The 14,791-nt window shown below is 34.5% G+C and overlaps 1 protein-coding gene across 2 annotated transcripts in view; it reads left to right on the forward strand.

The window, feature by feature from the left end:
- LOC143188757 (uncharacterized) overlaps nt 1–14,791 on the forward strand; it is a 122,488-nt gene that overhangs the window by 96,115 nt on the left and 11,582 nt on the right. For both annotated transcript variants that reach the window (XM_076393183.1, XM_076393184.1), the window contains exons 4-6: nt 10,496–10,830; nt 12,768–12,971; nt 13,694–13,840. In XM_076393183.1, the coding sequence (XP_076249298.1) occupies nt 10,496–10,830; nt 12,768–12,971; nt 13,694–13,840 (686 nt within the window). The remainder of the gene's footprint in view (nt 1–10,495; nt 10,831–12,767; nt 12,972–13,693; nt 13,841–14,791) is intronic.

Below are 14,791 nucleotides of genomic sequence, written 5' to 3' on the forward strand. Positions count from 1 at the left end.
ATTACAGTTGTTATTTTCAAAATGATGGAAAAGTTAGATATACGGAAAAATTATTGGTCAAAAGATAAAGTTTTGAAGGAGCTCGTATTAAGGTATAGGTATCTTAACACATATTTTCTAAGAATAAATAATAGAATCATTAAAATTTTACATGGTACTAGAATGCTTCAACTTTTATCCCATAGTGTATTATTTGTGTATTACAATAAAGTAGGTCCATATTTCAGTTCAATTACTTAGTTCGCAATCAAATATTTCAATTAACAAATACTTTTATAATGAGTTAAATTAATTTTGTTTTGTGGCAAAGAAATTAATTTCATTTGAGATACTTTTATTTCAATTCTGTTAATATTTCTCATTTGAAAATATGTTTTCTTTTGCATATTCTTGTTGTGTTTGGGTCATTATAGTAGCACATTACTTATTCTACCCTAACTTGTATCTCTTCTTAGCTTCTATTCTAATTTCGTTCTTCTCTCTCCTTCTAATCTGATTAAGTTACCACCCCTTGTGACTTGTACATCCTTTTCACTAGTTATACCACGAATTCCTGAACATCCTGTAGAACTTAATCTCATCCCTCGGCAAAACACTCTTGCCTCTTTTTTCGCGCGATTCACAGTCCTGAAGCGGTTGAGTTAAACTAGGTTGCGGAAGAATAATTCACAGTTGCCCTCTGCCGCCTTCCTCGGGCTATCTTCCTCGGCTATTCGAAACTGGTTTCAAAGCGGGTATCCGCATCTTGGACGTGGCCATTGCGTAATGAACCAGCCCGACGAAGACGCGATGATAGGCAATGTAACCAGACCAGCCAGATCATCCCATCCTCATTTTCTATGCGTCTCATTCCCCTTCTGGGACAATGATTACCAAGGACTTTGTTTATCGCTTGAAGGACATCTATTGTTTTCCTATATGCATCTGGCAAATCGATTTCGCGGTAAACGTACGTGTTCATCGATTTACGATCACGATAGAAAATTTACTAGGAAAATGGCGGACCACATTTCACAGCAGTTTACTGCTTTTCTTGAAACTTTTTTTGAAACTTTTCTTGAAATATTCGGTGTTCATTCTTTCAGAGGATTTGTATCGTTTTTTGTATTGTCTGTTTACCGTGTGATAGAAAGCCTCTTGAGATTGTATGTGTAAATTATAGTGATAAAAGTAGTGGAAAGGGTGGAAAGTAGTAAATTACAGACAATTATTGATGAGTTTTGTAAAAGTTGGAATAGTAGACTGTCTCAGTTTGAGTGAAGAACGAAAGCAAAATAATTAGGTAAATTTTGTTATTCTTGTACAAACTTTCTTCTGGATTTTGAAATTAAACATCATTTTACTATTATTAAACTTAATTATTTTTTTAATTTGCTGTGTTGTAATATTTAGTTGTATGGTTTTATCCAATTATCTTTCATATATCGTATTTATTTAATTTCATTTCGAAAACGAAAGATAATTGATAATTTGTAAAAGGAGAAGTTAATATTTTCTCATCAGTTCAACGTTTTTGACTTTTACATTTTATTCATACTTGGATAAATAAAATTAATGTTACATATAATTGTACTATAACTATCGTTTTAAACCGTTATTTTTATTCGAATATGTTCCTTACAAAAGGGAATATATTTCATAGATGAATTTTACCAAGATTGCTGTTCATAATATTTAACGCTAAAGAAGCAGTTGCAGGAAACAACGGATAAATACTCCTTCTATCGTCATGCGTTTATCTCGACTTTTAATCAGTTAATATGCTCCTTAACATGCGCAGAAAGTACTTTAACGGTAAGAAATTTTTCTACAGCGATGCTTGTGAAAGAGGACACGCATCACATGGTTGACGTTCTCCTGAAGTGATGTTAAAGCTGCATCTGCACAATCAAAGAAATTCTCGTTTCTATTTGTTTACGGAAGACTAATAAAATTTTATCTCATTTTTATAGGCTGTTGTAATATATTAGTTGTATTTATAACTAAAACATGGAAAGGTCATTGGTAATTTTCAGTTGATAGGTAGTTAACAACTGAATTCAAATTCGCTAAATACATTTTATGAAACGAATGAATACATATTTCTATCAGTATTGAAAATCTGTATAGCGTACACTTGTAATTGTTTAAAATATTAATAATAGGATAAGGACCATAAGCTTCGCTTCCTTTACGATGTTTTGGTTTTTGTGCGAAAATTAATCTACATTATAATCTAAAAAAAATTTGTATGGTTACTTTGATACCTTAGTTACGAATCCTTGTTATTATTTTCTCATAAAAACTTATATTTAAAAAAAAGAGGTAGAGGTGCAACAGCCCCTCCCATTTCACTAATGAAAATAGTTGAACTTTATGTATTTATAACATGTCTTTTTTATGAAAATACAAATATAATGGTTTTATTAAGTAAAAAATAAAACTGAAAATGAAGAATAGGTATATGCAGTTATCACACAGAAACTTCTAGTTCAGGTTTAGGTGTACAGTGATCATGGGACCATCATTTTTTTCCCTTTACGTTGCTCGAAAATAGTTTGCCATATAAAGTACAGGCTATATCTTGAACAACAGAATTCTTTTGTTACTACATAGGGGATACTTCCTTCGTCTCATTTGATTCTACTTCGAGCATCTTTCTCTTCAAACTTTTACAACTTTGAGGGTAAGAAGCATATCTTTTATGTCCAGTATTTTGAGTACCTTCGAAATAAAGTTTCGTTTTAGGAAATGTGTTTTAGGAGATATATTCTTAATTTCGCCGCGGAGCAAAATTAAAACCAGTATAGGGGGATAAAATCTGATTGTAAGTCACTTTTCAGTATAATTATTAATTTAAATCTATAAATGGCAGAACGACATTGTCATTTCGAGATATTAAAACTCAGACAATATACTATATATTTAAAGCAAGAAGACATGACAGAACACTGAGATTTAACTTTAAATATAATTAACTATTACAGTGCATAGCGTATGTAACAAGAGAATGTTGTAATTTATATTGAAATTAATGAAAGACTTTATTTCTTTCGGCAGCTTACTAAAACAATATCTAGAATAAATTCCCACGATTGTCACCAGTTGGCAACGGTTAGGTAATACAGCAAACAGAATGAAGGGGGATTAGGCATGAGGGCTGTTTAGATATTTCGAACCTTTACCCCACATGATATTAATACAGTAGAACTAGTTTAAACTGCTTTTTCTGTTCTATATTGTAGTTGTAGGTACGTAGTTCTAAATTATTTTTCATATTTCGCATTTCACAAATATATTTCACTAAGCATATTTGTATTCTGTACATAAATTATTGCAAAATATTTTGAAATATTGATAATGGATATCTGAAGTTGTACTTGTAGAAATTTAGTTTAAGTCAACAATATTTCAACGTAAACGAGTAGATAGAAAAAGGAACAGATGTCTTGTTGTGGTACCAGACATTTTTAAAGGACGGTAGCCAACAGAAACGTACAAATCATTCTACCATCTTCATAAGTGTCATTGACTATTAAGCAAAGGATCACCTTTTTCCTGCAGATATGTATATTCTTATTAGAGATTCAAAATTGAGATATTCAGTGTTGTACGAAAGGAAACTTCGCATGCTGCATGTTTTCGCAGTGATCCTTACACCTCGATCGTAACGGAGAACGGTAAGTCCTTATCGAAAAATCGATTTTACTAAATGCTGATAGATAAAAGTGTGCCGACTAGGAAATCTAGATGAGAAAGAAGTTATGTTCGTGTTAAAGTCACCTGGTTTCTTATGCAGATTTATATAATCAGTGCAAGGAATCTCTTGTTATAATACATTATCTTAGATATTATTTAAAGATAGGTGAGATAATTTATTTAGAAATATAAAAAATAGCATTAGGATAGAAGATACACCATTATTCAAACTTTTACTTATAATACCATAATATATATATATATATATATATACCATATATATAATGGTATTATATATATATATAATATACTATATAATAATATACTATAAATACTATGTCGATAGAATATGGTAAGTAGCTTCTAAGACATTTCGAATGAAAGAATATATCATTCGTTAAGTACAGTGTCTTTAGATTTACAGTCGTTCTTTTAATTGTCTTAAATTTCTGAATAAGTAATAATTAATCGTACATAATTTTACTTTACTCGTTAGTTAATTTCTTTTTCACATGATAGCATTTTATGTTCGCTCTCAGTATTTTTCTTCTATCTTGGAATTAGTTCTTCTTGTTTATCTTCAACAAGACATAGACGTTTCATCAACTCCCAAGTTGGCATCAGATATGCCTTATTTTTTGTAATTGAATATTCCATGGCAAAAGAAATTAAGAATATAGGTAGATATAATAAAAGTCTTCTATAAACTCTTACTATTAAAAAACAAAAGCAGTAACAACATGTACTTCCATTTGTCGATTTTTCAAATAATTAGTATGTTTAATTTTAGTCTATTTCGTAAATAAATTACATCTTAGTGGATTTCTTTTTTCCATGGAAAAGTCTTGTAAAAGTATCCACTAGTCTTTTCTGCTCCATAACAGCAAGCTTGTACTAATCCATATTCTTCCTTTGTGTCGGAGAATGATCTGCTAAACAGGATGAACATACCCAACTAAATTTTTAATGACTCATAAATCCAGAAAATTGATAGTCTTAACAAACTTGGTGTCACTATGATACTAACTAAGTTATTCAGACCTAAAGAATACAAGCTGCTTCAACATTCCCCATACCTTACACGACATTTTATATCATACTAATGAACCAAAAAGCTCACATATAGCTAACCCAACATTCCTTTTCCAAAACATTTAGTACTACTTACATTGCCACAGCTACTAGCGTACTCGTACCCCAGACTTTCGAATTTCTTAGACACTCACGATTTCCCTCTGCCTCCTTGTGATGTTCGACCACGTAACATTCAAGCAACAAGATACCACATTCTCGCCTATGTACCATGGTCGGTATTCTGTAGATGGCTCAGCAGAGAGCCGTGGGCGTGCGCCAGCTCGTCCGTAAATTTTGTTGCACGGCTACGCATAGCGGCTAGAAAAAGAGGAAGTCGCCGGGGCCAGGTATTAGTTTCCTTTTGCGGGAAGCGGTTAAAAGAATGAGGAGGACGAACTGCCGGGTGGGATGGCAGCGACTGATTTCAGGTTCAAGCCGGCCAGTGAGTTCAGGAACGGTGCTGGTAGGATTGGGTTTGGTAACCGGCTTTCTAGCTAACCTACCCGGGTTTGCACGTACTCGCCCCCCTCTCCAGTCTTTCTGCTACTTTTGCAATGCCGGCATCCGCTCGCCGGAGGCCAGGAACCCTCGTCGCACGGAATATCGTACCCCATGCACTCGCATGTGTTCCATGCACGCGTGTACCTTTAGTTTAAACGAATTTTCACTCAGTCGAAAAGATCTCTACACACTTTGATGAATTTTCCTTGACTTGAATGTATGTACTGTTCCAAGTGAAACTCTGTAGGTTGTGATGCTTTTTTATTTCTCATGTTGAAATGCTATAATAGAAGAGTCTCTTCTATATAATTATGCTCGTGTTTTCCTAAAATATTGTCAGAGAATAATGTAATTATTAATTAAGAAACTTTTTGGTGTTCATTCAATTGTGAGATAATAGTTAAGAGATAAGATGCTATCTGCGGATCGCAGACAACAATATCGGTATTAGCACCTTCTCTGCAGGTAGTGTTATTATCAAATATCATTTTAACTTGGTATAACACTGATCTTTTTTAAAAAGTTTTGGATTGCAAAAATTTGAGTATTCCTAGGATATGGCCAGATAATTATGAGTTGTTTATAATTGTTCACATTCATAAGTGTTTTTGTCTTTGACTAATTACAAAACGTACATGGTTTGACAGTACTACATATCTAATTGAATTTATTCACCAGTAGCTCGCCACAGTTTTCCATCAGACTTCATAAATCCTCAACGGGGATTCATCTTACAAATCATAATTCCTGAACTGGGTTTTTGGTCATTGTCTTTATCTTGAAATTTAGTTTCAAACAATTTTATTTTGAACGAAAATACCAATACTTACCCTTAATCTAACAAAAATCTAACGTTTTGGCTTCCAACCCATTTCAAGTCTTCTATCAAGAACTTCGCCTTGGTCGTTATTATTCATTATTTGTGACATACTCAACAGTCACTTTCGTTCAGAAATGAATTTCATTTAATTTCATTTGAAATAAAGATATAATTCTTTGCTTTTGTATTTATTTATTGTAACGTTCGTTTGAGTGTAAGAGGAATTCATCCAAAGCAACTAATATCCAAACAAAAAGATCTCTTGTCCAAGGGCAAAAGTAGGGTTAGTCTGCCGTTCCTCTTGTCCACGAATCGTTTGTACCGAGTGTACAAGCGCAAGAACCGAGGTGCAGCAACCTCGAAGCCTCCGGGACCAGAGAGGAAGAGAGAAGGAGGGTCGATGGTGCGCTGCCTTTTAGACGAGGGTCCAGTTTCCTGGGTCGTCTACTCGCGCGTTCAGTTACTGGTTCTACCGGAATCTTCCTGGAAGGATGCATGCAATCGTTGTACGCAGGATTAGAATTGGCGATACAGGGTAGTTGATCGTCCGATGTCTAGTTTTCTATTTTACCTTGGTGTTTTAAAGATTTTCTGCGATATTCTTATAATCTTACTAGAATCTTCAAGTGATCTTTATACAGGATGTTCCATAATTGGTGATACAAACGGAAAGCCTCTTATGTAGTGATTCTACATGAGAAAATAAATCGTAAATATATAATAAATTTTTTTGATATCGTGCTTCGTTTTCGAGGAAATTAAGTTTGAATCATGGTCGGATGCATGCGTATTAAAGTATAGTGATTCTGGGTTAGTTGACTGAAATTTTCGCGTGACAGTTGGCCGCAGCTATCCCCACCACTTCTTGAAAGTGATTTCGCCAAGTGTCTTCAGTGTGACGAATTTAAAGAAAATAAGCGTGACCTCCCTGAACGAGATCCTTTACTCATTATGTCCTATATTGATATTTTACTCGCACTCATTCTTTATTACTCTATCTATTTATCCATTCTTAGACGAACAACTCGGAGAAAGAAAACACTCGGGAATTCCTAGAAGTAGACCTCCCGAGATAGTTGGCCAGATCTGGTCCCGAACCATGACCAACTAACGCGGAACCACTGCGTGCTTGTGTTGCGCACTTGAAGGGTACACGGAATAAGGGGAACACTCTCGGCCTGGCCACTGACTGCCCTTACGGTACACTGGAAGTATTCCTCTTTCTCCATTTACCCTTAACCGCCTAAAACTGTAGTTCCGTACAGTTGTACTCGATCAGAATTAAAAGTCAATGTTGCCAAAAATGAAACATGAGATAAAAAATTTGTATTTTATATTTTCGTTTTATTTTTCATATAGAATTACCCCGTTTCCGTTTGCACCACCAGTTCTGGGACACCCTTTATTGTAGTTTGCTTGATACAGCTTATTATCATTATTATTGTTAAGAATCATCAATTTTCCCCCTAGATGGTCTTTCAACATGTTCAATGAATGCAAGACGATATTTAAAAATAGTTAACTATACTATAAACCACCATAAAAAATTTCTGCCGCTAAAGGTTCAATAGACTACTTCGATAAACTACTTGTTCGATAATTTTTACCTCGCTCTTTTTACTGTTTCACCAGAATTTAAAACTTCTGGTTAGAGAAGTTATAAAGGTTTTATGTCAAAAGCTTTTTTACTTTCTGTATGTCTCATTCACTAAAACAATATTTTGCAGATTAATGAGTGTCAATTAAAATCAACTCAGGCATCTGTCTAGGTCTGTTTCTTTCAACTTAGACAGTAGTCCTCATTTCTAAATTCTACCGAGAATCTTCTTCAGAGAAAAGAAATAAACTTATAAAACTCTCGCAGGTGGATTGCATCTTATTGAATCAAGAGACTTCAAGGAGGCAAAAGTCTGTGAGATAGTCTCTTTACGGTTCCCCTGCGGCACTCCCTACCCACGATTCGCAACACTTCGTAGTTTCATGTATAGTCTTTTGCCGGTCAGACTTGTACCTCTCCTCGTCGACATCTTCGTGAAAGCACCTTTGCTGTACATTCTTTTCTAGGATCGTGACGATCGAGCAGCTTGCCTCTTTCCTACACCTGGAAGGAATCCACTTCAACATATTACGGGTTTTGAAAACAGGTCGGTCTTTTTGCGTTGTGAGAAAGATATCCTGAGGAACGCTTAATACGTAATACCGCAATAGCAGCTGTATCGACTAAGTAAATCTGGTCAGTTGCAACCGTTCAAATTCATGAAGTACCACTGATATTTCCAAGTAGTACAAACTTAGTCAGTGAAAAAAGGACTTAGATATCTTGCGCAAGAATTATTAGGACCTGTTCCTAATACGATGATGTGCTTCATGAAATATTTTACTTTCATTGATACTGTAACATTAAAAGATAATATGTATTTTGTTTGGAAATGTGGAATTGGAAGCACGTTATTAGCTTATCAAATAGTTGTCAATGGTTGGTATATGAAATTTAAAAATATTAATTTTGCTTGCACAAATTTCCATAGCTTATCTTTACTTTAAACTTATTGGAATATTTTACAGTTTTTGCTATACTACCTATCATAAAAAGAACTCAGGTTATTTCATATTTGATGTTAAAATAACTTTCAAGACGCAGGTTCATGTTAGACAACCAAATAATAACCTCCATAGTAGTAATAATTAAAAAATAATGACTTACTTTTAAGTGCGTATCTGCATTTAAGTTTGGATAGACAGTTTATAAAATATTACATACTTCTTCGGTCATCCCTAATCAGCATCGTTATGCAATTCGAAATTGGTTTACATTCATTAACATTCTTATATTCACGATAGAAATATTTGTCAGTGTTGTTTTCCTTTTGCAAAGTTATTGAGTAGTTTCTTATCTAACTGAAGGAAGAAATTTAATTCTTGCTATTTCATACGGTCAGAAATGACAGTGAACTGTTCTATTAATTTTTCTGGAATTTAGATGTACTCATTATAGATGCATCCTTGATGTTCTTAAAGTATATCACTGCATGTAGATAGGAAACAGAACTAATGACCAGAATTTATAACAATTTTCTACTTCATTTGCTTTTGAAGACATTGAAGTCTAGGAATAAAAGCTAAAAATTATTACTTTTATTTTAGCAGTACTTAAACTTTCCGTAATATTGTATATTCCTAACACTTTTACTTTATATTGCATTTACAATATGGTCTTAATTTACAATTAAAAATTTGTCTACATCTGAATCACTCCAATAAGCATAAAAAAATAGATAATATCTCTGATCCTTTTAAATATTCAATATTTCATATTCTCTGTTAAGTTAATATTCTCCAAAATTTCTTAATAGGTTTTGAAGACCTATTGATTGATTGTAAAGCTTTAGGATAGATGTTATATAAAATTAGATGAAGAACAATACTGCGTCCAAAACATGCTTGTATTGTTGGTAATGAATTCAAACGTTGCAACGTTTTTACCGTGACATTATTGCGAACGCGTGTTGTTTCATTGATCTATTCTATAAGTTTCCAAGCTGCGGCGATGAAGTTTTGAAGGAGAATCATGGATCGACAAACGCCAGCAAGTTCCGAGGGAGAGCGAGAGAAGTTATTTGAATTGAATTGTCTTCGCGACGAGGCGCAACAAGTTGACAGACGGTATTCTAGATGCGCCGATAAAGAGTTCACGGTTTAATGTTGAGCTACGCGATTCGTCTGTTGCATTTCTGTAAATGTGGAGTAAGACGTTTGCTTTCACGGTTGGGTGGTAATTTATGAGTGTGTGGAAAATTGTAATAAGTAGCATCATCTTTTGAATATTTTGATGACTCACGTATTTAGATGTTTAAAAAGTGTTCTGTATAAAACTATATCAGCTACCAGAGTAGACTCTACTACAAAAAAAGGAATAGTGAAAGAGCAATTATCTCGCATTTAAAAATGAAATATGTCCGTAATTTTGTGAATGCAAACAGCTTTAAATTGATCGAAGTGCTCTTGCATGTTATTAATTTTTACCATTATATTCTTACTATTTATACTGATTGTACTGTTATTGTTTAAATATTTAAGGAGTGCCTCTTTTTCTACATTTTTACAAAATTATGTAGTCCTTATCTGTTCCGGAACTTGACAATGAGCCAACTATGAACATTCAATAACGAAACACGAAAAATATTTTGCTTCCAAATTAATTTCATTTAGATGATTCATCAAATAAGACTTTCTAACACTTGCTGCGTTTTAATGAAACCAATAATTTTCTTACGCGACATGAAAATGGAAATACTCTCTTCTATTCTCTTTCATATCCATTAACATTCAAGGTCATTTTAACCATTTCAATCCTTTCTGTTACTATAATCATTTCATCGAACTGCCAATAATTATGTCTAAAAATTACAATCAATTTTTCAGATTCACGGAACGGCTCCTCAGAACTAGTGGACATGCCTGCTGGAACTGTTCCCAATTTAGGCGCCGTTGCTGGAGTTGGCGGTGAAGACATGGCATCCTTATGGGCTTCCTACACCATGGGATTCAAGAAGACGCCGCCTCCAGCTTCAGCCGCAACACCCTCGAGATCAGATCGTGATCGCGAGTCTAGTCCGCCTGGTGGTGAAGGAACTGGTAGCGCTCACGACGAAACTAGTAGCAGTGGTAATAAAGAGGATGAAGACGATGACGATGAGGATGCTGATGAAAGGCTGGATCCTAGACATCACGATCCAGAACGTTTAAAAGCTTTCAATGTGAGCATCTATTTTATATGACTTTGTCTTTCGCCTTTTGTCTCGCAGAAAGGGAGGAATTAAAATTTTTGTTTCGGATCCTTTAAAATACGAAAACATAAAAAAGCACCAATAATAGTAGTAGTACAGGCGGAGGTTTTAATAATCTGTACTTATAAAAATGGGCTGTAGTACTCGTAATTTGTATATGGAGAAAACGCTTACAGTTAATATTTTTGTACATTATTTTCTAAGGTAGGAGCCGTCATTTCTTTAGATGGACCCTGTAGCACATTGGTGTCTTAAACTACAAAAAATCAAATTTCAAGCTATGGATGTAATAGTATTAAAAATAATATAATGATATTTTTACTAAAAGATACTTGCATAAAAATTGTTGAAATTTATGAAACCTAAAATTATTTTTAGGAATTGTTTTATCGAACAATTGTTATTTTGCATTTATGTTCTGTGTGTAATTTTAAGGGTAATCAGAATCTTTAATTCTATAATATTATTTTTTGTATAATTAGCATGTTCAAATAAACAAATATTAATAATATAGGCATGTATACTATCATTTTCAGATCGAATCTACTCATAATTAAATACTCAATTAGCTCTCGTGTTTTAAACAAACTAGGTTATATTTTACCAGTGACCCACTATCCTGGTATCTAAACAATTCTTTTAATGAATGATATTAGTAATTATGCTAAAACAATTTCCATAATAGGTTATTTTAGTTAAATTAAAGATAAGTATTTGTGGGTTAACACACCAGTGCAGAACAGGGTCCATATGTCCGTCGATATTATAACTTCATAATTATGATCTGGTAAAATGTTCCATTTTGGTCCAGACGCTATATACTTTGTTACAAGGTATAGGCTGCTGCATCTTTTTCAGTCAATAAATATTGTTCTCAACCTAAATAAAGTTTAAGTTTTCGAAATAAGTAGGTTTGATGGAGCTTTATTCAATAAAGAAATGTGGACTACTAGTTCAAAGTCTTATTTGTAAATTTGAGACATCGAATCAGGTGGTGCATAAACGGGAATATTGTCTTGCAGTCAATATGTGCAAACTCTACTTAGAGAAATTCAAACGAAGTCGGCAGTAGAAATATTAATAAGAAATTTTGCAAAAACTCCAATGACAATTCACCTAACCTCGCAAAAAGTTAATTGTATAAAGAATGATGCATTCCCTATTCCAATCCATAAAGGCAGTCGCCCACTTAACAGTGCAGCACATTAACCATTGCTGTTGTGCTGGTGCATAGGTAGATGTATCTACATTTGAACTACATATAATAGTGTGAATGCGTTGAAGTTAATGGGCAACAGTCTTAATCCGTCAAAAGAATTGAAAAATGTAATCAAAACTTTCATTGTCGGTACGTTTTGAATTATTTGCGATAAACACAGCTGAGCACAACACCTGAAACTGTAACCCAGTCACTAGGAGCTTTTACCATTTTTCTTCGATGCGAGCCGCATTAAACCGGAAATGGCGAGTTTATTGCGGCTACCATTACCGGCGGTAACCACGTAAAAAGATATGAACTTGTTCGCGCATTCGCAACAGGAAGGAAACAGCCCGGGAGGGAAAAAAGACCAGTAGCGGCGATCCAATGAAAGTTGAGCCAGCTGGCATCGGACTTTCACCCGAAAAAGCCCCAATTATCGTAAAGTTTTATGAAAGCAGCGTCGCGATGCCCTGCAGCCTTCCTCCGTTCGCTTATCTGCCTCTTCAACCCCCGTTAGGGGACTCCAAGCAGGGTCTGCAGATGGCCATGAGCCGAGCTACTGAACAGCTCTTTTATTAATTACAATTAGTTTAATAGAGGTCCGGTGCGCCCCCACCATCGCGAAATTCTTAATTCCTCCAACCACGATTACTGTACGAGGTTCGTTTAAGTCATTCTCTGACGGTCTGTCCGCGTACTCTTGCAGATGTTCGTGAGAATGTTTGTGGATGAAAATTTGGACCGCATTGTGCCCATCTCGAAGCAACCCAAGGAAAAAATACAGGCTATCATTGACAGTTGCGCCAGGCAGTTTCCAGAGTTCGCGGAGAGAGCTAGGAAAAGGATTAGGACGTACCTGAAGAGCTGTCGAAGGAACAAACGAGGGAGGGAGGGTGCGCCTTGGGACGCGGTAAGTTTTTTCGTTACTACTTGAAAAAGTACGTAGATACACAGTAGCTTGCTTCGTACGATATACATATAGAGGTATGCAAGTTATTAAACTCACTCTTTTATAGTCTGTTTAGAGAAATGATAGATAATATAGTACGAGTAGGAAATTACAAAGGCTTATTAATTTATAATGGACGTTTCATATGTTGTGTATGTTATACATGTTGTTGTAAGGCAAACAAAGTTAAGTCACATGGTTTTGTTTTCGACATATCAGCGTTTAAATTTGTGAATTTCACTGTTGTCTTATGGACTTGTGTCCTCTTGACACAAGTATGAGACACAGATACGAGACACAGGTACGGGTATGTAGTTTGTTCTTTCTCGATATGAAAAATATTTTATCCCCCCCGCAGTAAATGTACTTACATAGAGATAAACAAATTGTAAGTTCAAAAGATAAAAATAAAAGAAGGAGCAAAAATTGCCATTAAAGGAAGACATTTCTTTCTCTGTTATTATTTCTAATCTATTATTTGAAGTGATGCAAGTAGTAAGTGTGCAGGTATCAATTACGTTACACCTATTAATGTACGTAATTTTGAATTTCCATTCCCATACATGTTATTTTCCTTTGTAAACTATAGAAGGTAACCCATAGAAAGCCCTTGAATTCCCGACTTCTGAGTCAAGTTCGAGCTTTTAGTATGCGACGATCACGTGATCGGCATTTCTTTTTAGGCGAGACCCACTCCGGCACACTTGACCTCCGTGCAGGCTGAGCAAATTTTGGCCACCGCATGCGATAATGAGAGTGACAACGCAAAACGCATGAGAGTCGGTCTGGAGCCTGTCACGCAACCGATGCCAACTCTTCCGGCCGCAACGGTGAGTAAAATTAGAACGAAAAGACCGCGAGATCCAGTTGGTCTACGCGGACCCATCTCAGAATCTCGTCTTTGGATGGCTTCTCGCACGATCACTCGATCGTTAAGTTGTCTTTGATCCCTGAAAAGTAGTTTTCAGTGGATGGATCATTTTTAGAATTTGCTTCAAAGGGGATTTGTTTATAATCGTTGGAAGTGTTTCTCCAAACTGAGTATTTATATTCAGCTAAAGACAGGAATCTGAAGACAGTTGACGAGGCGAGCTTTAAATTAAGAGATAGGAAAATGACTATAGAATTAGGAAATCGTTGCAAACTTTTAATCATAACGTTGACTTGACATAATTTTATTAATTATTTTAGGTACGTTTCTAAGAGTATTTATTCGAATGCTATATTGAATCGATACGTTAAATGTATAAACATACTCTTTGATTTAACGATGGAGAAAATTAGTCAAAGGGTAGGAGTAAAAATGATGCAAAATGTAATACGATGGTCATTTTTCTATTATGGGCCTTTAAAGGATAATATTTTATTGCTTTTATACACATAATCGAATCTGAATTTTCGTTATCTTCGTGTTTGTATTTTGTTTTTAGAATTTTGAAATTATCATAGCAAATTTAAAATTCAGGCTTTTATAATAACTAAATAATTTTTAGATAGTGTACGTTTGTTTTCGAGCCTTTTGTTAGTTCTACATTGCATCTTTAAGTTACCTAATATAGAATCTTCGTTGTTTTATGAAACATGAAATAGTCATATAATTTCCCTTCAGTATTTCAGTACAATATGTACGTAATTTATAATAATTTTAATAAATCTAGAATGTTTCCTTTCTAAACGAAATATGCAATTATGATAAGAACTACATTCAGGAAAAGCATATTCATTGAATACTTTTTACAATCCCCTCTTTGTTCACATTATATACAATACATATATATGTA

Source organism: Calliopsis andreniformis, chromosome 3, assembly GCF_051401765.1.
Source record: "Calliopsis andreniformis isolate RMS-2024a chromosome 3, iyCalAndr_principal, whole genome shotgun sequence".
NCBI lineage: Eukaryota > Metazoa > Arthropoda > Insecta > Hymenoptera > Andrenidae > Calliopsis > Calliopsis andreniformis.